At 45.3% G+C, this 23910-nt stretch overlaps 1 protein-coding gene across 1 annotated transcript in view; it reads right to left on the bottom strand.

The window, feature by feature from the left end:
• Positions 1-11775: 11775 nt before the first annotated feature.
• The window catches only part of MAML2 (mastermind like transcriptional coactivator 2), a 199970-nt gene continuing 187835 nt past the window's right edge, over positions 11776-23910 (bottom strand). The window contains exons 3-5 of the mRNA XM_088522318.1: positions 18820-19023; positions 17026-17137; positions 11776-12978 (exon numbers count right to left, since the gene is read on the bottom strand). Of these exons, the coding sequence (XP_088378444.1) occupies positions 11999-12978; positions 17026-17137; positions 18820-19023 (1296 nt within the window). The 3' untranslated portion in view covers positions 11776-11998. The remainder of the gene's footprint in view (positions 12979-17025; positions 17138-18819; positions 19024-23910) is intronic.

Raw genomic sequence — 23910 nt, 5'->3', positions numbered from 1 at the left:
TTGGGACAAACATCTCTCAGGCCTCCTGCAGGGTTTTTGTGATATGAGAGCAGAGAGTGCTCTAAATGGCGGCATTGCAGAACGGGGAATGATGCTTTTTTGAATTTGTAAGTATTCATTAACTTAAATCCCGCAGGACTGTCGTTACTGATTATTATCCTCTTCTCAGTGTGAAATCTTTCCCCTTGTTTTCCATAGCCTTTTTTTTTTTCTGTGATTCTGTGAGGCTTCAGGAGGATGTTTAGTCTATGCCACTGGTCAAAGGCATGACATACTTTACCAGTATCATTTCTAACAGGTATGTGCCTAAGCAGGTCTTAAAGACCTTCAGACTCCATATCCTCATCAGACAGTCTATTCCTGTCTTCCTGTTAAACCTTTGGGCTGATGTCTACCCTGAACCCATTATTTCTTGTCTTGTACAAAGAGGTAATGCCCTTCCTCCTGGTAGCAATGTTTTATCTATTTAAACACGCTTCATCTTATACTTACTGAAACATTCCGTTCTTTAAGTTAGACAACCTCAGTTCTTTCCTATATGTTTTCCACGCTTTTGATTATTTGCATCAGTTGTTCTGTATGAAGTACATCTTGTTATTGAAAATCTTACAACCAACTATGAGGCCAAAAATAGACAGGACCAAAAAATACCATTTTGATCATCATGGCTCATAGAAGCCTGACTTTGGGCTCCTTTTTGAAAACCTTGCATTTTATCAAGGGCTATAAAAGCCTGGCATAAGCATAATCTGCTTGCATATCTTAATATAAAGTAGCAATTCTAGAGCTAATCTCACATCCAAATGCACAGCTATACCATGTCACAATGCTGATGGTCATTGGGAAATTTCCCTTTAATACACACCCTCAGTTACTGAAAGCTAAAATCCACCTAATAGTAAGAGGTTTTGGAGGTACAGCAACATATATAAAAAGGAGTCTATTAAAATAAAGGAAAATGAGAAAGAAAACCAAAGCAGACCACTGAGACTTAAACAAAAAAAAAAGATTTAAGAAAAGGAAATTTCTAGGGGTTCACACATATTGTGCACTTTAGTCAGTTGCAAGAACCTATAACTATATTAAATCTAGAAAAGCAATAAAATGTTCTTCAGGGTTGTAAATTTTTTAAACAATTTACTGTTTGAAAGGACTGTCTTCCCTGCATTTGAAAGTTCCTCTGTAAGCCTCTGTAAATTTGCAGATATTTTACATAAGCAGGAGTTAAACTCCTCAGTATGTGCAGATGGTCTGTTGGCATTTGTGTATAAGAAGCCAGCAGATTATACTATAAAACAGACTACACTAAGTCTTTGGGGTTGGAAGGTAAATTAATGAGTAAGATTAGCATGTGATCGTTTTACTATAGTAATTTCCACAAAATCAAAAGTATTGTGGCACATAATATAAAGATTCAGTGCAAATATAAGGGAACTCCTTTGACTGTTAGATTTGGTTCTTAAATGGAAGGAAAGTCTGGCTTTGAGTGAGAGTTATGCATGAAATGCTGATTTTAGCTGTACTACTGCAGTTAGCTTGCTGCTTAAATGTGATTGCGACTACCATGTAGCCCTGCAGCTGTGATCAGCCTTCTGTGAACACGCATGTGGTTCTTCTCTCTGCTATATATTCTGTAAATTTGATTCTCCAGCAGATCAAGGCTAATACATTTAATGCTCCCACTAAGTAAATCCTTACATGCATAAAACACAGGAGAGAATGGGACAGCTTCCTTTGCAGCAGATATAATTTAGGATAGAGTTCTGACTCTGAGTAATAACCTTGTGCTAGCCAGAACTCCTATTGGAGGATGAATGACACGGAACAAAAAAAGTGTGGTCCTTACTTGAAAAAGGAATTAAAAAAAGAGAATAATCGGTCACCATTGGTGTTCACACACAGATTAACAAAGAGTGTTTTGGCCAATGCTTATATTCTGAAACATTCTTCATTATTTACCTTAAAGGTCCTGGTGAATTTGATGAGTACAATAATATACCTGCGCATTCTAACACATTTCTTAACTATGCTTTTGGAAAACGTAACAAATTCCTTCTAAAATGATTTTAAAGATCCACAAACAACTGAGGCCTCAAATATGTCTTCCCTAGAGAAAGTTAGATGCCTGGTATTGATGGAAATCACATTCATTTTCTGAGAGAAACTTGAAAACTTGACTTTCTTCTTTCTTCTTTGATGTCAAATCAATATTGAGCAATAGATTTCTCGATTAGGTCTGTTGACTGTAACAGGAACCTCATGGATGCATCTTCAGTGAATATTTCACCCAAAAACTTAATTGTGTAACAGGATTTTTCTAATGTTCATGGGCATATGAGACAAGAAGGGGGAAGGGGAGTGTCACTCAGGCAGGGCAATCAGTACCACACAGCCAAAGTCAGATGGCATCTAGCAGGAGCATGGTAGTGGGGAAGTGAGGATAGGATATGATTACAGAGGGTCCTCTTTCACCCTTCCTGGGGACCCTGCAGGCTCAATTACTTCCCTGAAACGCCTGTACACCAATGCACGAAGCATGGGGAATAAGCAGGACGAACTGGAGATCTGTGTGCGGTCCCAGCGTCATGGTCTCATTGGAATCACACAGACGTGGTGGGATAGCTCACACGACTGGAACGCTGCCATGGAAAGTTATGTGCTCTTCAGGAAGGACAGGCTGGGAAGGCGAGGTGGTGGAGTTGCTCTTTATGTGAGAGAGCAACTGGAATGCATGGAGCTCAACCTGGGAGTCGAGGATGAGCGAGTTGAGAGCTTGTGGGTAAGGATTAGAGGGCAGGCTAATGTGGGAGACACTGTGGTGGGTGTCTGCTACAGGCCACCTGACCAAGACGAGGAGGTTGATGAGGCCTTCTATAGTCAGCTGGATGTTGCCTCACAGTCACAGGCCCTGGTTCTCATGGGGGACTTCAACTACCCAGACATCAACTGGAAGGACAACACAGCCAGGCACAAACAGTCCTGGAGGTTCCTGCAGAGCGTCGACAATAACTTTTTGACACAGGTTGTGGAGGAGCCGACGAGGAGGGGTGGGCTACTGGACCTCGTGCTAACAAACAGAGAGGGACTTGTAGGAGATGTGAAGGTGGGGGGTAGCCTCGGCTGCAGTGACCATGAGTTGGTGGAGTTCAGGATCCAACAAGGAGGAGGCAGGGCTGTAAGTAGCCTTGCAACCATGGACTTTGGGAGGGCCAACTTCAGCCTCTTCAGAGACCTCCTTGGAAGAATCCCATGGGCTAGAGCTATTGAAGGCAGGGGGGCCCAAGAGAGCTGGTTAGTTTTCAAGCAGTCCTTCCTCCGCGCCCAGCAACAGTGCATCCCTGTGTGTAAGAAGTCAGGCAGAGGGGGCAGGCGACCTGCGTGGATGAGCAAGGAGCTTGTGGCAATGCTCAAGCACAAGAAGGCAGTATACAGAATGTGGAAAAAAGCACAGGCCCCCTGGGAGAAATACAGGAATGTAGTCAGGGAATGCAGAGATGCGGCAAGGAAAGCTAAGGCAGGTCTGGAACGCAGTCTGGCAAGGGATGTTAAAAATCACAAGAAAAACTTCTTCACATATATTAACAGCAATCAGGGAAAATGTGGGTCAGCTGGCGAACAGGATGGGCACCCTGGTTACAAGTAACACAGAAAAAGCAGAGGTGCTGAATGCCGCCTTTGCTTTGGTGTTTACCAAGGGCAGCCCTTTAGAGTCCCAGACCCTAGGGACAAGAGAAGGAGCCTGGAAAGAGGAAGACTTGCTCTGGGTAGAGGAAGATTGGGTCAGAGAGCACCTAAGGAACCTCGATACCCACAAATCCATGGGCCCTGATGGGATGCACCCCAGAGTGCTGCAGGAGCTGGCGGATGTCATAGCTAAGCCGCTCTCCATCATCTTTGAAAGATCCTGGAGAATGAGGGACATGCTGGAGGACTGGAAGAAGGCCAATGTCACACCAGTCTTCAAAAAAGGCAAGGAGGAGGACCCAGGCAACTACAGGCCAGTCAGCCTCACCTCCGTCCCCGGAAAAGTGATGGAACGGCTCATGCTGGCCGTTGTCTCCAGGCACATGGAGGACAAGAAGGTGCTCAAGAGTAGTCAGCATGGATTCACCAAGGGGAAATCTTGCTTGACTAACCTGATAGCCTTCTATAATGAAATGACCGGCTGGATAGACGAGGGGAGAGCGGTGGATGTCGTCTATCTCGACTTCACCAAGGCTTTTGACACCGTCCCTCACAACATCCTCCTGGGCAAGCTCCGGAAGTGTGGGATAGATGAGTGCACAGTGAGGTGGATTAGGACTTGACTAGATGGCAGAGCTCAGAAGGTGGTGATCAGCAGTACAGAGTCTAGTTGGAGGCCTGTAGCTAGCGGGGTCCCCCAGGGGTCAGTCCTTGGTCCGGTCCTGTTCAATTTATTCATCAATGACCTGGATGAAGGCACAGAGTGCTCCCTCAGCAAGTTTGCTGATGACACGAAACTGGGAGGAGTAGCTGATACCCCAGAGTGCTGCGCTGCCATCCAGAGGGACCTGGACAGACTGGACAACTGGGCGGTGAAAAACCTCATGAAATTCAACAAGGCCAAGTGCAAGGTCCTGCACCTGGGGAGGAATAACCCCAGACACCAGTAGAGGCTGGAGACTGACCTTCTCCAGCTCTGCAGCGAAAGACCTGGGTGTCATTGTGGATGACAAGTTGACCAAGAGGCAGCAGTGTGCTCTTGTGGCCAAGAATGTCAATGGGATCCTGGGGTGCGTTAAGAAGAGCATCTCCAGCAGGTCAAGGGAGGTGATCCTGCCCCTCTACTCAGCCCTGGTGAGGCCACATCTGGAGTATTGTGTCCAGTTCTGGGCCCCACAGTACAAGAGGGATGTGGAGCTGCTGGAGAGAGTCCAGCGCAGGGCTACAAGGATGATCAGGGGCCTGGAACATCTGCCCTATGAGGAGAGGCTGAGGGAGCTGGGCTTGTTCAGCCTGGAGAAGAGAAGGCTGAGAGGGGATCTAATCAGTGTCTACAAGTACCTCAAGGGAGGCAGTGAGGAGGATGGTGCTGGCCTCTTTTCACTGGTGGCCACTGACAGAACTAGGGGTAATTGCCACAGACTGAAGCACCAAAAGTTCCACAGGAACTTAAGGAAAAATTTCATAACAGTGAGGGTGACAGAGCACTGGAACAGGCTGCCCAGAGAGGTTGTGGAGTCTCCTTCTCTGGAGATCTTCAAAACCCGCTTGGATGCAGTCCTGTGCCCTGTGCTCTAGGTGACCCTGCGTGTGCAGGGGGGTTGGGCTAGATGATCTCTAGAGGTGCCTTCCAACCCTAAGCATTCTATGATTCTATGATTCTATGATATGGGATAGAGTAACTATCCTATAGAACAAGGTAGACCAGCCAGCCATAATGAAAACATCACAGGCAGCACTCCAAAAAAATGTACCTTGTGCATCTCTGTTGTCCCACTGTCAGTCATGTAGTGACAATACAAGTGTCGATGCATGTTCAACAGGAATGCACTATAGTTGCTAGTCAGCACAGAAGAGGCTGAATCATTGTTGAGAAAATAATGATTTAAGTCCAGCTTGCCTATGTGAGTTCCTTGTAATGAAAATGCAAGATTGGCAAATGCATGTGTTGGGGTTGTTTGTCTGTCTGTTTCTCACATGGATTTTGAGTCCAAACAGGCTTCTTTCACTTTGTCTGAGCTGTTGCATATTATATTGTTTAAAAATCATCCTGTGAGCTCCCTATTAAACCAATAATTTCTGTCTGAGCTAGTTCAAAAGAATTTTGTGAGTTGGATGTAAAAATAAACTGAATTTTGCATTTCAGTTTGACAGGTACTGTATAAGGATTTGAAATCTTGTGGAAGGGTCTGCATCAGAATGGTCTGCATGTACCCAGAATGAGATCATTTTAAAATTAGGATGATGCGAGTGTTTTACTGTAGCAGGATCCCTTGCCAGGTATTTCCTTGCTTCTCCTGCTGCTGCTGCATGGCTGTGCTGCCATAGGAGGGAGCAGTGTTCCTAGCTGTGCAGATCATCTGCTGCCACTTCCTGCCAAGTGATTTAGATGCAATGGGAAAGGTCAGCCCTCACGCCGAGTCTGTTGTAGTTCCTGCTGGGATATATCTGGCCAGGCAGGAAAAAAGTTAAATGTCGTCAGTGTTTCCTGCTCCCTCCATGTGTTCTCACTAGCTACACCTTCCTGGGCCAATCAAACGTGCCTGGGGATGTTGAGGCCACATGGTGCAGGAGGACTCATGTCTCTGCTATTGATCTCTCTTACCCTGCATCCAAAGTACCTGTTGAGAAAGGTTCTTGGCTGTGCGCGTGGGATTATTTGGGAGCCTGGTCGCTGGCCTGAAGCCAAGCACTACCAGGGACTCACAGTCCGGCAGTACAGACAACTGTGTTCCAGGGCCTGGGAGGAATCCCTGGCTGTTGCTCAACTGACTAATATAGACATAGCTTCTTTAGGTAGACAGCGGCTTTGCCTGAGGCTTCCCTAGCCCCATGGGTCCTGTCTTTGCTAATGGACTAGCCTGGGCATAGGGGCAAGAGGCACAAACGCTGCCTCCCAAGGGAGCATCTCTGCAGTGTGCTCTGCAGCCTGGCTTGGCTCAGCAAGGCTGGGTGGAAGTAGCACGCTGTGCAAAATAGCACAAGTAGACTTCTGCCCTCTGTGTAGCCTGCTACTGCTTCTTTCTCCAGGGTTGCTTAATGTGAGCAAACAGATGTCTACAGGGTAGCCATCTGCCTCTGAAGTAGCTGTCTGGCTGCCTTCACAGGGTAGACGAGGAAGCATCTTTAGGGCATGAGTCTCTTGACCTATTTTAGAAATACAGTTGTACTGATGAGTAAAACTGTGCCCTATTTTCTGTGCTTGAGTAGGAAGAGGCCCTCGCTGCCTGGCTCACTGCTTGTCACCTGCACTGCAGGAGCTGAAGTGAGGAGACAGCAATACTGGTGCCCAAAAGTGTGTAGCAAATCTGACCCTGGCAGCAGGGCCATGGTCCCTCCATGCTGCAGCCTTGGCCCTGGCTGCGCAGGCCGTACGGCTCTGTGGGAGTGCGTCACTGTGCTGGGGATGCTCAACTGCCTCTTCTCCTGTCCAGTGTGCAAGGGGGCTGCAAGAGGGGATGCTCTTCGTGGGGTCCCTGAGCACAACGGGCAGTTTTAGCCCTGCACATCAAGCAGCAAAGAAGCCAGTGAGGTGCAGAGAGGCTCCTCCTGCTTGCCACAGCTGAAGATAGCGCAGCGGGCCTGTGAATATGCCTGTCCCTTCCAAGTGTCCTCCCTCTGACACCCGTTGCCACTCGGTTCGTGGGGCAGGGAAGGGCCACCCACTTGGAGATGACAGAGAGGGCAGCTAGCGAGGAACACCTCTCGAGGAACCAGAAATCACTGCCCCGGAGCCAGCTGGCTAAAAATAGCTGGGCAGGGATAATACTTGTGTGAAGCCACCCGCAGCACACTGTGATCCTGTACATGCTGCGATTTCTTGAGGCTGAAGTGACATGTAGCGGCAGGTGGCCGCTGAGGGAAGGAGGGGAAGCCCTTTGCCTCCTTTCTAGCCTCTTTTGGGGGCCTGAGCGAGGTGAGAGAGCGAAGCAGATTTCCCAGCGCATGAAGTGGGACAGGACGAGGCCTAAGGGATCCCTCTGGGGGTGCCCAGCTTTCCGCTCTGGCCACAGCATGATCCCAGGGGAGCTGCTTTAAACCTCACCTAGGTGTGGTGAGCACCCCTGAATTAAAACTTGAGCCAGGAAGCAGCAGACCTCAGCAGAAAGCGCTGAGAGAAAAGATGTCGTATCTGTCAAAGGCAACATGCCAGTTATGCTTCATATTGCTGGGAAATGGCTTGAAGATAGCTATTAAAATCTTAGATTGTGTCATATAGGAATGGCACGTGTTTGCAGGCATTTAGGACCTCATCATAGCAGCATGGTTTAGGAGGTTTTAAGTAACTTGCTGTGATGTAAGACCATACTAGCCAATTCACCGTGAGCTAAAATGCTCCTGTGTTATTTGCTAGCCCTCATTGGGGATGAAACTTTTGCTTCAGTCAAGAGAAACCCCCAGCTCACTCACAAAGAAGGAGATCAGGTTCCCAAGAGTTCTCAGATGCACGTTCTCTTCACTCCCTCCCGAAATAGCACTGCAATTTTAATTAACTCAAATAAACAAGCAGTTGACTAAGTAGGCATTAATTATACAGTTCATATTAAGAAAAAAAAAAGACACTTGGGATAATTTTGATTGATTTACTTGGCAGAGTTTTGATAGCTACTGAAAAACATACTATTCATGTTTAGGTGAAAAATAAATGGAGTCAAATAAGTGTCACTGCATAGTACTAGGAGGTATATACAGCCACATGTAAAAATGCATAAACACAAACATTTCTGTACAGCAACTTTTCCTTTCAGTCTGTATAGAGAAACACTGGTTTATAATATGAGGAAAATATAAAGCAGACATACATGCAACAAGGACATGACAGTTACATAGGTCCCACCTGCCTCCCAAGAGTTACAATAATAATAACAATAATAATAATAATAGCCTTTTTCAGGGAAAAAATTGAAACCTGGAATGTTTTAACGTTGAGGTTTCCAGACAGCTTCAGATTTTAAACATATCTGAAGTCGATTTAAAGGCTTGATTCAAAGCCCTATGAAGGCAATGGAAAGACTCCATTGGTTTCAGTGAGCTTGGGGTCAGGCCCCACTATTTAACAACGATCCCATTCTGCCCGTCCCCAAAATCCAAAGTTGAAGTCTGCAGATAAAAATAAACAATCATATCATTCAAAATTTTGTATATAGAATACAAAAGGTAACCATTGACTTTTTGTATAAAATACAACTTTTTGATAGTATATTTATTTCACATATGTATAAATATAACCCAAATAATATGATTTTTATTATTCCTACCAAAATATTATTACTTTTTTGTTTTTTGATTTTTTTACAAAAGTTTACAAAACAAGTAATTCTTTATATTTACAACCCAATACTGTGAAGAGTGCCCGGTCAATGATGAAAAATAGACTATAAGGGTAGTGCACTTAGCCATTGCAAAAGAAAGAGAAAAAAAAAAAGACAATTTGTTAAATGTAAGTGTTTCTGAAGAAATGATACTGGATTCAAGTTTTAGTTGCAAGAGTCTTTCACAAGGTCACGATTTCAAATGCATCAGGTATATCATTACAGGACTGCAGATGGCCTTTATGTCATTGAATTTACTTGAAACAGAATTAATTTATGATCCCAGTGTCTTGTCCACTGCAGGCTGAGGCCAATGGAACAAAGCTCAGCATTGAATCCAGCAGTGACTGGTATCTTCAAGTCTTGGGACCAGCTTCTCAGCTGAACAAATTTTTTTACATCATTTGAGGGTCTGGACACTCAAAAACAATCTGGTCTTACTACAGAAAACAGTAGTGGCTTTTTCAATGGCCTGTGAGAGTAGCTGCTGAAGTTACCGGGCTTCAGTGTTCATTGCTCATGATGAGACCAACTGAGCCTCAGCTTTAGTAACACAGCAGTTGTCTGTTCATGCGAGATCTTAGGCAATCCATGCTGACCTGTTCATAGACTGTGTGTGCCTGTTTTTGCAAGACAGAAGAACTGAACTTCCCTACTCTTCAAGCTCATGTAGATAGTATTTTAATCTACTTTTGCACAATTTATAGGGGCATTGTTTGTTAGGCTGCTTCTGTATCATTCCTTTCTTAGGTGGGGGAGAGGGGGGCAGTGACTCAAGATGCAAACCTGTTTAAAGACTTGGAAAATTCTTCCTTTCCTTATTGGTACTGGAACCAATGGTTCAAAAGGAACAAGCACTCCAGTCTAAACTGGGAGAAGAGAGAGCTTTCCGGGCAGCTGAGCCACCATGTTATGCACTGCAGAAGCATGTAACAATCTTAGCTGGTGCAGAAGGGCCTCTTCTGTGGGCTTGCTCATTTGTCTTGTGAAAAACATGTCTGGGAATGAAGAGCACCGTGGATTCAGTCTGCCTCAACTGGCAGATCTAGCCAAATGCACGTGCTACACCTTTCCTGTAGCTGATGGTGCTTGTGTATGTGTGAGACCATGTTTCTTGGAGCATTAGGAAAAAAATGTGCCCACAAGAAAAGACAGGGTGAAATGACTGGAAAAGTCGTATTAAAAACTCTCTTGAGAAATAGGTCAGAAAAGTACAGAGGCTATTGTCAAGTAGTCAACTCATTCCACTACCACTAACAAGGTTGAATAAAGCACTTCCTACTGGGTAGAGCAATGCCTTTTGGCGAGGCATGTGAAAGTAAGCTTTGTATTCCTTTGCCACATCTAGTCTCAGCTAATTCAGGGGAGGTTGTGAAACATGTCTCACCACATCATTTTAAAGAATAGTATTTTCTTTTGACTTGCAAGATCTGTTCCCATCTGTGAACGCGCCTGTCAGACTCACTGTGCAACTGCTTTATAGTGACATAAGACCACCTTCTAAGAGCCTTACTGACAAAATCTGTATGAGTAAATTTAATATGGACAAGACTATTCTCTGGCACTGAGGCCAAATGGCAAGGAAAAACCTGTATCCTTATTATTCTGTTCTGTTAACCTCCAAGGCAAGTTGGCTGCGAACGATCTATGACAATAGTCCTCGGCCCATGTTAGCTCCCTAGCGACACACGGAAATGCTCAAGGCAATGTTAACCAAGATGTCCCCAGAACACATGACTGAGTTCCAGCATCCAGGAATGTTCCCAGAAACTATTTCATTTACAAGTACAGATATGACTGAGTAAAGCTTCCTACTGTGAGTAACACAGGTGGCTATGACTGCTCTGTCTTGCCTTCTGTGGCAGTACTCCCATACTCTGCCTGAAGCACACTGTGGGGATCTGGGCCATCATCAGACCTCTTTCAACTCCCCACTATGGCAAGGGAGAGCAATGGCAAGGGCGATGGAAAAAATGCTGTGCAATCAGAATGGAAGTCTCTCCCCAGATAAAGATGTGCTGGCATTTCTGCAAGGATTAATCTGTTTGATAGAAGAGGAACAAGATGAACCATTTACCATGGGTTAGGATGAAAATGGGGGATAGGTATTGTGGCTTACTTGAGTTACTTCATGTATTTGCCCTCCTCTAAGCTGGCTTGGAAAAGTAATCTGTGAGGGCTGAATTCTGAGCATCTTTCTCATTCAAATTGTCCTTTACAGTTACTGCAGTGAGGCTCTTGAGCTTTGGAATAATTCATCTCCTGCTTCCCTCGATGCCCAGAGTGATTGCACTACGGACAAGAAAATAGCCTCCTCTGTCACTCGTGGCAAGCACTAACAAAAGGGAAAAAGCAAAAACTACAGCACACCCAGTTACACACTGGATGTCTGTTACAGAATCTATTTTCTTCTTTTCTTGGATGGAACCTCTTACCCTCTTGTGAGCTACAAAATAAAGAGAGTTTAAAACAAAATCAACAAAAAAGTAAATGAGAGTTTGCACTACAGAGAAGTAAACAGTTTTTGTAATACACTGAGATATACACACGGTCTGATCCTGTCAGGACTGAGTCCCAAAGTGGTCAAGGGCTGCGAACACAGTGATTGAAGAGCTCTGGACTGCTTGGTCCTGAGAGAAATGGTAGTTCACAACCCACACCACTCGCTGGGGTCTTGCATGTGTGGGAAGCTGTATGCACTTGCAAACATCCCTCATGAGAAGAGCTGATGCGTTTGCTGGGCACCAGTGTGGGGAACGGACCCTTCACACATTCTCACTCCTTTGTGACAGGTATGAATGTCATTTACACTATTGTTTCACTGGGGGAGACTTCAATTTTGTTCTTAGAGCAACTCTTCAAATGGGGAAATAGCTCTATGGGGTGTTTTAAAGGACAGCTCAATTACTGGAGTGTAAATTAATAAAGCAGACTGTTGGCATCTAAAGAGAAATATAATGTCCTTACTGCCTCTTTATCTGTTTCACCCTTGGTACTGTCACTTATGAGTGGTTCCCCAAAATTTCATCAAGGTTGATGTCTTTCATCCAGTCATCATTACCAGGTTCCGTTTTCAGTAAAGAATCTATAAAATCTGAGTCACTGTTGAGCGCAGGCCCTATACTGTCACCTTGCTGGTTCAGAAAGTCAAACCCGAGGTCATTACCATGGTCAGTTCCTTGGTAAGCCCGAGAGTTTTGGTTAGTAGATGTGAAATTGGTTGATGGCAGAGAGGATGGAGGTGTCATACTTGTTTCTGGCTGATTCAAGGTAGGCACAGTTTGTCCTCTTAGCTGGTTAGGTCTTATGCTTAGACCTCGTAGTGAGCCAGCAGATTGTCCATTCAGAGTCTGGTGCATTTGGTTTAGAGGAGGCCTCATTTGAACTCCTGCTGTTAGTTGATTGGGAGGTGCCAATGCACGCTGAGGAAAATGCTGGTTGCCCATGGCACGCTGCAAGGCCTGGTTGGGGTATGGCGTCCCTGTGGGGAAACGGACCCCTGCGGGTTTCAGCGTGTCCTGCTGCTTCACTGCAGCTTCTTGTGAGGCCCAGTTCTGAGCAGCGGCAGTAGCCGTGATCATCACGTTGGCCGGTCTTTGTGTGGGGATCCCTGTGGCTCCATGGTTCAAACTGGGCCTGACTTGCTGTGAGTTGACCACTGACCCAGTCCCAAAAGCTGCTACGTTGTTTCCCTGCGTCATGGTTTGCTGTCGAGACATCAGGGTGTTACTCTGACTGGGCAGGACTTGGTTTTGGTTTCTGTGTGGTTGCATTTGGTTCATTCCTGAAGTCACGTTGTACGCGCTTGCTTGGTTGCAGGGAGGGTTCCCGTAGCAGCCCATGCCCCGCGCTGCGGGGACGGAAGGCATTCGTGTCCCGGCAGCCGTGGACATGAGGCTGGAGCTCTGGGGCATGATGCTATGAGTAGAAATGGGGTTTGATAAGGACATGTTGGAGCTCATGCTCACAGCAGGTGAACCTCCTGCAAAGCAGAAAACAGCACAAAGTGTTCAACACGAGGACGGATCGCTGACACTATTCTGTAAGTATGAGCAAAATTATCCTATGGGTTACAGCAAAGATACTGCCACTTTTCAGGAATTCCCCAAGCCTCTCCCAGAGATATCTGGTGGGGGAATAGCTATATACAACCTTGGAGCTTTGCATTTCCTGCGTATCAGCTACTAGCAATTGTGGGACATGGGCACTGTTGGGGTTTGATCTTTCTCATATACATCAAGTCTACACTGAATTTGTCTAGTTCTGACTTCATCAGTAAATCTTATTATCTATTAGTCTGCTTGATTACTTTTACTACTTGGTCCATCATCATTTTCTACTTACTATGCAAGTATTTAATGATTGTGACTAAGGCTGTGACCTCTGAAAACACTCATCTCAGTTTACAGCATTTTCTTCCAGTCCTTCAATCAGTCTTATAGCTCTTTTTAAAACTTGCCCAATTTTCAGCATTTGATTTAAAGGCTGTACATCACAGCTAGCCACAGTACTTAAACAGCTCTTGCACAATTCCAGCATGGATGTAAAACAAGCATTTTATTTTTCTTGTTCTGCCTTCCCTATCTCAGACTGTGTTTGTTTTTGATCATAATCACACACCGGGTTTGCAGTGATGTCTGGAGACCTCTCAGCTGTTTCTCTATGTGCCATGTTAACTCTATCACTCTGCTTAATAAAAAGATCATATGGTAGGAAGTCAGATGACTTAAAGACCATTACCTGAATAATTATTAGCTTTATAAGCCAAAGGTATGGTTAATTAAAAAAAATATTAGGTGTATTTTTCATCAGCCTTCTGTCTGACATTAATTGTAGCCCCTTCTTTCATTCTTTATTAATCAGGGTATAACAGTCCTATGTACTTTTGCTGAGCTCAGCATTAGGTCATTAGGGCTGCAATTACCTATTTACTTTTTAAATTTTTGTCATGGCATTAACTTTCTTCCTTGCAGTTTCAACACTAAAAAAAATCCCTTACATATTAACAATTTGGAGAACTCCTCAGCCTGTTCTTTGAAAACTCTTGAATACAAATCAGGCACATACATATTTTAAAAGTCTATGTTTAGTAGCAGCTGTTTAATATACTGTTCTTATTGGAATTTCACCAAACCTCTAGCACTTCCCTCAGACTGCAAAAAATTATATATTTCTACCTTTTCTGCATTATTTTTATGCATTTATACATCCATTCAGCATGGATGCACAGAATTCCTTTTAACCTAAATGTCTAAAAATAGTCTCCTCCCAATTTATTATTAATCCTGACAGTGGCCCTAGAAGTAGAGTTTCTTATTCCAAATCAGTTAGACATAGATACCTAAATTAAGAAGCTAGTTTTATTCTGGAAGACAGGCTCATCCAGAAAATTACTCCAATCGGAAGACACTTAATAATCTAGTGAGACTATCTTAATTTAAGCATTTAAATTCAGTGCTGGAGTTGGGCAGTCCCTGGGACAGGAGATGTTGTGAAGGGCCCACCTGGTTTTCCCCCTGACGGTGCAGTAGGCTGGGAGAGACCTTGCTGTGTGGAGCTTTGGAGAGGAAAAGGGGAAAATCAATGCGAGTGGATGACGTCAGGAGTAACCTCATCTCTGGGTTTGCTAGTCGGGTTTCAGTGGCATTTCAAAAGATCAGCAACAACAATCTGGGGGAGAACTCGGTCTCTCTCCGGCCGAGCTAGTCCGGCCGTTTGTGGAAGAGCTTCCCTTGCCCCAGGACAAAGCCACCCCCGGGGGCGCAATATCTCCCTCCTTGTGCAAATGCTCTTTAATGAGCACAGTCAGTCAGGACGTGGGTTGTACATATTGTGCAAAAGACAAAGTTTCCTCTTTCTTTGTACTGCTATTTTTATCCTTTTATTTTTAACACAAATATTTTCCGTTCTGATTTCTTCCAGATGGGAAGGAATTTCTTCCACGGCCGTGCTGCGTACAGCAGCTGGACACCCTGGGCTATGGCGATTCTGAGAAACGCCCTTGCTGCCCAATTCACCTGCCGTCCTCTTAAGGGCTTATTGCTGCAACATGGCACCACAGGGAAAACCACATGGGAATAAAATGTTTAACCATGTGTTTCCAGGCCCCATGATATTTTATTTAACTTTTTTTTCTCTTCTTCCCTGATCTGAACAGAGCTATTCCCAGAAAAAGGGAATGGATTCCCTGCTGTTACTCCCTTATGCAAGAGTTTCCTGATTGCTCCATCTGGTGACTTTGCTGCTGGCTCCCAGAGCAGCCCTTTCTCCCTGGCTAGCCAGAAAAGCTGCTCTTCTCCCTGGGCTCACCCTCAGTGGGGGTCTGAGATTTGAATGGGCCAGTACTGCCAACCCCATGTGCTTCAAACCCAGGAGATGGGGCTCCAAATAGCAGGAGATTGACAGAGAGTCCTTCAGATTTAGAACATCAACAGGAGCAACATAACATTGTCCATCTACTTGTTTTGGAGCCTTTCACAGATGGGGTGTAGTCATGTTGCCACCTTCTCTCTCCAGCTAGAAATGCCTTGTTCTTAAGTAAAAGCCAAGAATCTCAGTTAATCATTTGATTCCAGGAATCAACCTCTAAATCACACACCAAATCACAGGATTTCCCGGAGCTACCAGTCGTTAAACCATATATTTTAATTTATCACAGGAGGTAGCAAGTCAGCAAACTGGCTTTCTGTGCTCTGGCATCGCCCTCAGTACATGGTATTCAGCTGGCATCAGTGATACTTGTGCAGATTTCCTGAAGGTGATGAGCACTGAGGCCCGTTAGAGAGCAGCAGTCTCCAAACTGCAACAAGCTCCTCACTGGCGCGGCCTGTAAAAGGCGAAGCAGTGCAGAACACTGCCTGGGAGAGGCAGGAGAAACTCAGAGCCTTAGATAAGGCGATTATGAAAAAAACAAATCCCATTTTTTTTCCTCACTGTATTGCATACCAAAATCACTGGAAGACAAAGGATCATTTTTGTATTGAAGTATGCAGATACTCTGCAGTATTTGCAGCATCCCACCTTTCCCCCAACATCTTTTCCTTACTCTGTTTCTGTTCTCAGAGGAGCTTGCAGATAACCAGAAGGGCAAACAGCCAAGAAGGCAGCTCTGTACACCCCAAACTGGGCTCTGCAAGGAGGAGAGGGCTCTGGGACTCCCACACAGGACTTGCCCTGGAGTGTCAGGAATTATCGTCTGCCCTGCTACTTCTGGCCTAAACCAGGAACTTTCCCCCATTGATTGCTCCCTTTAAATGCTCCTAGAGCTGCACTGAGGCTGCACTGTGACACACTGTAAAACTGAAAGCTCAGACTATCACAGTGGTTGCCTGTGATGGTATTTTGCAGGCTACACAGCAAGTAGGATGAGGGTCCTCATGTAGGACAGCACACGTGAGCTGCCATTTGAAGGATCTCTCTCAGTCTCTGAAGCAACAGGTACCAAGTTGGTACACGTGAGAAACATCTGGATGGAGAGAGGCTGCCTGCTCATGTAGCCTGTATCAAGTATTTGCATGCACATCTGCCCCAGGCATTGGAATGGGTGGGTGCTGTCCTCCTCCTTCTCCGTGCCTGGGGAACATGGGCCATGCTGGTACATCCCCTTGGTGCCTGGGATGGGCAGCATCAGCCTTGATGAATGACCAGCTGGTTCCCCAACCATATATCAGCATTTTTCAGTAGTGGCAGGACAGTAATGTAAACAGCACAGGACAGCAGCAGCTAGACGAGGGAGAAGAAGCCCAAGGTCCTTTGGGAAGGTTTCCAGAAGGCTTGGAAGTCACCAGGAAACATTCTCTGTTTCTTTCTTGCACCGATATTTACAAAAGCAAAAAGCTCCCAGACGGAATGTAAGCATTTTAAACCCACTTTAAAGTGAGTTTTACTTAAAATACCTCTGTATTGATTTAAATGGATGCAAAGAAAACCAAGCACTTGTTATCAGGGGATCCATGAATCGCTGGCTCTTCTGGAACATCTTCCACCTAGAAGGAAAGAATGTAGTTTCATCCAGGACATGGACACTTACCAGAATATTGGTTGGTTTGTTGCATGTTGACCACATTCCTTCTTTGGTCTTTATAATCTGGTGGCGGTCGTGTCAAGTGTCTGTTTAGCTGATCTTGTGGAGTAATTTTCTCCTAGAGGATTAGAGCAGAAATATATTAATTTGCTTTTCTTTAATGCTTTCCTAGCCCTGTGTTTTGCCTGTGTCTTGCACTTTCCAGAATGTACAGAGTTGACATGTCCTTTCACCCTGCCTGGTCCACAGGAGAAGACTTCAGTGGCATCTATGAATCTGTGCCATCATGCACTGAAGATTGCATGGGAATCTGCTGGTTATATTGTGTTGGAGTCCAGTCTAACTTTTTAAAAATCACTGAGAACTTGATCAGCCCTTGAGAATACTGGTCATGTCTACACTGCAGCAGAAAGTGTACCCTGTGTCTGTGCTTGCTAATGTACCAGGCAGAGGGGTCTGATGGCTCCTCATGCCTCCCTCCCTTTCCCTGGGGTTTGCTTTCCGAGGAGACAGGGAGCAGCAATGTTCAGCAAATATCCAGGCACAATCCTAACACGCTGGGGAAGCAACTTGGGTCGCAGGGTTGCAGGTGTGGCCAGCAAGGTCCCCACCTGCCCTCTGGCTGTGTAATGGTTCATCAGCCATTTCGTGCATGTTAACCTCTCATTGTGTCAATGTGCACAGCTGGCAAAGGGGATTTCGACTACATGTGCTTTATCCCAGCCATCCCATCTCCTCCCTTTCTCCTTCCTCCTCCAGTGGAGGAGCTGCCACAGAAAGGGGTTAGCAATGACTCTTGGAGAAGAGGGCAGCGGGAAAAGAGATCTGAGAAAGACAGTTACTATCTGGCCACATTTCTGGTGAAGGGAAGACAAAAACTGAAGTCCTTGAATCAAAATCTAACAAACAGCCTTGTCTTCATGAAAATCTTGAAACTGAAGTCACTGGAGTCAGTGGCGAATCTCTCATCAGCATGTGTGTGGGGTGAAACTTCCCCTGTTCCTACAGACGGTGACTATGCATTTGGAGAATTGCTGCTCACCTGTAAGCTGCAACTGCTCAGGATGCATGGCCCATGACAGGAAAGTGTGGATACAGGCTTGACTGCCTCACTCATCACTAAGTCATTCCTGGTGCGCATGTGTCTCCCAAATTGAGCTTACTGCACAATTACTGTGCAGGCTTCACCCCTTACTGCAACATACTTGTATTTCGCACTAAAAAGTCAGAGTTTAGTTAATTCACGTCCATCCAGAGCTATTAGGCAAATAATCTCCCCAAAAGACCTCTTCGTTAAAGACTTTCATTCTGAAAACCTCCATGCATCTTGTCACTGTCTCTCCCCTCTTCTCCAAAGCAAATAAATGTCAGACTCCAGAAGTTCCTGTTGTGACATTATCCAGAAGTTGTCTTTAACCTCATATAAGAGGAATCTGCTCGACTTTGCAGTCCTAGCAACACATAACCTGGAAGTCAGATTTCCTCTGTGGTCAAAGTAGTGTAGCAAAGTAGTGTGCTAGTGTACCTTGGTGTACCTTACAAGGAACACCATGGAAAACGCTCATGACTAGAAGTAAATACGTGTGTTGCTAGACTCTTGTCATAACAAAACCACAGTAGATCAGATACTTTCCTTGTTTCATGCAAACTGAACAAGGGCTCAACAAAGTGCCCCAAAACTCTAGAAGGTCTATGCATTGCTAAAATGACCTACAAGTTTGGGCAGATTTCTTCCCATCTTGGCTTTCCTTTCTGGTGTTTCTACAAAAATCATGCAAAATATGGAATTAGAGAACTTACTGCTTCTGCTAACATCTGTTGCTGCAGAAGGAGTTGTTTTTGCTCCATCATTTGCCGCTGCAGAGCCTGTTTCTTTTCCATCAGTTGCTGATTCAACATTGATTGCTGGGATGAGTTCATGTAACCACTTCCAGTGTTTGGATTTGAGCAAGAACTGGAACTTGGAGTGGGGCCAGCTCCCTGGCCTACCACAGAGTGTTGATCCTGAAACAGAAGAAATGGCTTGTGAGGCTGAAAACAGTAATAATCATCAAATAAAGGAAACAATCCTTTTTATGCAATTAGCTCATAGGACACAGGACACACTCCCAGGACAAGTGACTGATACAAAGACCTTGATAAAACAAGAAGGACATTGAGTAACTTTATCACTTATAGAAGAACATGAAAACTTGCACGTGGTTCTGGTGGAAAACCTCAGTGTTGTACCAGGAGCTTGGGAAATGTTAAAGGAAGTAAGTGGGCTGCCATGGGATCTTTCAGGAAACTTCCCTGTGTTGTATGGCAGTCTGTCTGAGGGGAACAAAGTTTGCCTCTGGTTCTTACCATCTGGTGAGCAGCAACAGGAGATTTTTTACAGACTCATTGCCAGAAGTGCCATCCATTGTTAGAAAATACAGAAGTGGTAACTTGTTACTTTACAGGGGAGTGAGTGATACCATTTTCATTTGTCCCATCACCTGCCTCACAAGAGTGATTTCAGAGAGATGTGGTACGCCCTGGAGCTAAAATGCTCTCTCTTTAGCTGCAGGACTAAATAGGCTTAGAGGTTAGCCACTTTTTTGGAAGTACAAATATGTAATTGGAGAGTAATGTAATTGATACAAAACTGGGAGGAGTAGCTGATACCCCAGAAGGCTGCGCTGCCATCCAGAGGGACCTGGACAGACTGGACAACTGGGTGCTGAAAAACCTCATGAAATTCAACAAGGCCAAGTGCAAGGTTCTGCACCTGGGGAGATATAACCCCAGACACCAGTACAGGCTGGGGACCGACCTTCTGGAGAGCAGCTCTGCAGAGAAAGACCTGGGTGTCATGGTGGATGACAAGTTGACCATGAGGCAGCAGTGTGCCCTCGTGGCCAAGAAGGCCAATGGGATCCTGGGGGGCATTAAGAAGAGCGTCTCCAGCAGGTGGAGGGAGGTGATCCTGCCCCTCTACTCAGCCCTGGTGAGGTCACATCTGGAGTATTGTGTCCAGTTCTGGGCTCCACAGAACAAGAGGGATGTGGAGCTGCTGGAGAGAGTCCAGCGCAGGGCTACAGGGATGATCAGGGGCCTGGAACATCTGCCCTATGAGGAGAGGCTGAGGGAGCTGGGCCTGTTCAGCCTGGAGAAGAGAAGGCTGAGAGGGGATCTAATCAGTGTCTATAAGTACCTCAAGGGAGGCAGTGAGGAGGATGGTGCTGGCCTCTTTTCACTGGTGGCCACCAATAGAACTAGAGGAAACGGCCACAAACTAAAGCACCAAAAGTTCCACAGAAACTTAAGGAAAAATTTCATAACAGTGAGGGTGACAGAGCACTGGAACAGGCTGCCCAGAGAGGTTGTTGAGTCTCCTTCTCTGGAGATCTTCAAAACCCGCTTGGACACAGTCCTGTGCCACGTGCTCTAGGTGACCCTGCGTATGCAGGGGGGTTGGATTAGATGACCTCTAGAGGTGCCTTCCAACCTTAACCATTCTATGATTCTATGAGGGCTTTGAAGTGGGTTTTTGGGTGCTACCAGGTCCTTGCTACGGGTCTAAATCTGCTTCCTCTTTGCAGTGCTCAGCTTCATGAGCAAGGGATGGCAAAAAGGCAGCTCAGGAGGTAGTGGGGAAAGACTTGGCAACTCCAGGCCATGAGCTACAGGATGAACATGGATTCATTTTCTTTTACCCATGGTTTCTCTTGGCAACAATACATTTTATCTCTACTTGTTCCCTTGGTGTTTGGTGCTTGGACCTCTACCGAAGGAGGGAAAGACCTTTCTTAATCCCTCTGCCACCACACATAAATCTTCAAACTATTTTTGGTCACTTCATAGTCAGGTATTCCTTAGCTGCATAGCCCTAAAGCAAATAGAAGGCAATGGAGACTTCATAACAGTTGGGAGAAACATCAGATTTCTGACTGCACTTTGTTGCAATTACTCTAGGAACCAAGCAACTTGATTTTGCATGACCTTATATCCAGCAACATATTCGCTCCACAACACACAAATCCACAAAAGCTGCAGTTTGGTGCTGCATGTTTTTCAGTAAGTCAGGTGTAGTTCCAGGGTTTGATCTACTAAGTAGGTAAAGCTGTGCCCCATGGCCATGGCCTTCCATGTCATTCGGGGGGAAAAAAAAAGACTCATCAACAATATAATGACTGGCAAAACCAAACCAACCCACTTCCTGAAGACCAACTAATGCCCACGCCTTTGAAAACTTAATGGAAGCTCATTTTTGCGTCTTAGCTTTTGCTTACTGCATTCAGCACCCAAATAACCACCCCCTCGACACATACTAAATAACATAAAAACGTCAACCTAATCCAACTTATCTTTATACCATCTGGCATGGAAGGAACACAATGAATGTTATGGAATAATAATTCCATATTATTCCAGCTTTCAGTTGAGGCTGCATGAGTGCATAACTACATAGATAAAGTATTTGACATCTCTTCATGAAATCAAAAATGTAACTTTATTCTGGAGCCACCTGCAACCCCCAAGGCAGTGTTACAAATCCACCCTTGAAAATTTATTGGGCTCTTACACAATTATATCCTCTACACTTTCTTTCAGTTCCAGAAGGAATCCAGGATTTCTCGGCATTGCCACATTTTTCAGCCCTTATGTTAGCTGCAAGACAGAAAATACCTCCTCTCAACAGACCTGCTTGCCAAAATGTTGCGCAAACTTTTTTGTCTTTCTTAAAATATTTTGAAAAGAAAAATATGTTACAATAAATTGGCTTTGACTTCTATATTCAAATGACACTCTAGCTTGAACCCAGCCACATGTTACATCCATTAATAGAATTCATCTGTTGTGTTTTTGCACACATAATGCAGGCTCCCCCAAATGTATTTTCACAGTCCAGAATAAAAATAAAAATAATAAAACAAAACAAAAACAAAGCTCAAACTTTTCTCTCTCCCTGACAAACTACATAAGCTGTGGGGAGAGATTTTATTTTAAGATAAACTGGGCAGTGTCCATTCCTTATATCTACCGAAGAAAGCTTTTCTGTAATAGCAATTGGCACAAAACACTAGCTGCTTGGCAAAAAGGCTCCAAGAAAACAGTATAAATCAGAAACTTGGAGCCAGTTTATTTTTTTGCTTTTGGTCCTTTCTTGCTATTCATGAAATGACAGTGTGAGCCTCTGAATCTATGATGTGTTACTTGTTCCGCTGCTGATCTTGCATAGGCAGCTATGTGCAAGGAGAAGGAAGACGGGTTCCCTAATAAATCAGTGGATTAACTTCACGGCAGTTTGACCCTCCATGAACTGGTGCTATTGAGCCTTCCTCTCACCCCTCACTTGCACCACTATAAATCAGGAGGCGCACGCATTGCACTGCTGCCTGGGACATGGGACGCTGTCCCTGCGTTGAGTCCAAACATACTCTTCAACATCCACATGTTGGAAGGCAAGTCTGTGTTATAGCTCTCCTCTCCTCTCCTCTCCTCTCCTCTCCTCTCCTCTCCTCTCCTCTCCTCTCCTCTCCTCTCCTCTCCTCTCCTCTCCTCTCCTCTCCTCTCCTCTCCTCTCCTCTCCTCTCCTCTCCCCTCCCCTCCTCTCCTCTCCTCTCCCTTCTCCCTTCTCCCTTCTCCCTCTTTCTCTTCCTTCCCTTCCCTTCCCTTCTCTTCCCATCTCCCATCCAATCTCCATAAACCACAAAACCCAGTATCATGTTACAGGCCTACATCATGCAGAAATTCCAGGTCTGGATTTCTGTTTTGTTCATCTGCAGAGTGGATATCACACAGATTTCAGACACATCTATTCCCATTTCAAAATGGAGATTAAAAATAACTATGTGACCCAGGGCCAGGCATGTTGGAGGGTTGAGGATGGCCAAGGGGATTTGTGTAGAGCTCCAAATAACAATTTGTGGCAGAAATGCTGACAGGTAGAAAAACCATGTTCTCTGTAAGGCTAACACAGATGTTTCACAGGGTGCTCTCCCCTGCCTAAGTGGGGGCTCATACATCCCTTCTTCACATGTGCAACCGTAGCTCATTTAAGCTGCAGACGCTGCTGGTGAGTTTGGAGGTGGCCAAACATCAAGTCCGTTGCCTCAAGTCCAAGGCCTGGGGCCCTTCCAGGCCTTTCCCTGGGGTGCCTGAAGTTTGGCTCACCTTGGTGACCTGCCCGTTGTGCAAGAAAATAGTCTGACCCACTGACTGAATAGTCTGTGCCCTCTTGTGCATCATCCTTGAGCAGATCCTCTACCGAGCTGGTAAGCAAGTGGGCAGGCTCTGAGCAAGCCAACACTTTTGTCGTGTTTACAGACAAACTCACCAAGGAAAGAGGGAATTTTCGTGATTGCCAGTTCTACATTGCAGCAGTAGCAGCAGTGCATGGCAAGAATGAGGGATTTGTGCATAGTGATGAGCTGACAGGGCCACTCTGTCACTGAGAATGTGAGTCTTTCTTCTTCCTCTTCCTCTCCCTCTTTTTCTTCGTAGCTTGTCAGGACCCCCTTACAAAATTTTGCAAACTTTCGCTTCTGAAATCATAGCGCAGGAGTAGTTTATGGACACTTGGCTGGAAAGATATGTGCAAACCATTAGCCTCTTTCTCCTGGAAATGCCTTGAATTTTGGTGGGACAGAAGGGAAACCATGATCATTTTTTTTGCTAAGCCTCGACGTCCACAGAGGCTGCTTGCTTCCCAGGTAGGAGAGCTGGCACTTCTGTGGCAGAGTGGGCTCCTGGTTGTTGCAGCTTTTCTGTCAAAAGGGGGGAGATTTTTTCCGCCTTTCTGTTTCACTATAGGGCAGCTCATTCTGGTTTCAGGGTCACGTCTGGAGTGACAGCTCTTTCACTCTTCTTTTACATTAGTTCTGGTCTAAAGAAACATAGAATTAAAAGTGTGGGGGAAAAAGT

This window comes from Tinamus guttatus, unplaced genomic scaffold (genome assembly GCF_059628265.1).
Source record: "Tinamus guttatus ecotype Peru unplaced genomic scaffold, ASM5962826v1 Tinamus_guttatus_pri_ptg000150l, whole genome shotgun sequence".
In the NCBI taxonomy this organism is placed as follows: domain Eukaryota; kingdom Metazoa; phylum Chordata; class Aves; order Tinamiformes; family Tinamidae; genus Tinamus; species Tinamus guttatus.
This window is presented reverse-complemented; position numbering and strand designations above follow the sequence as displayed.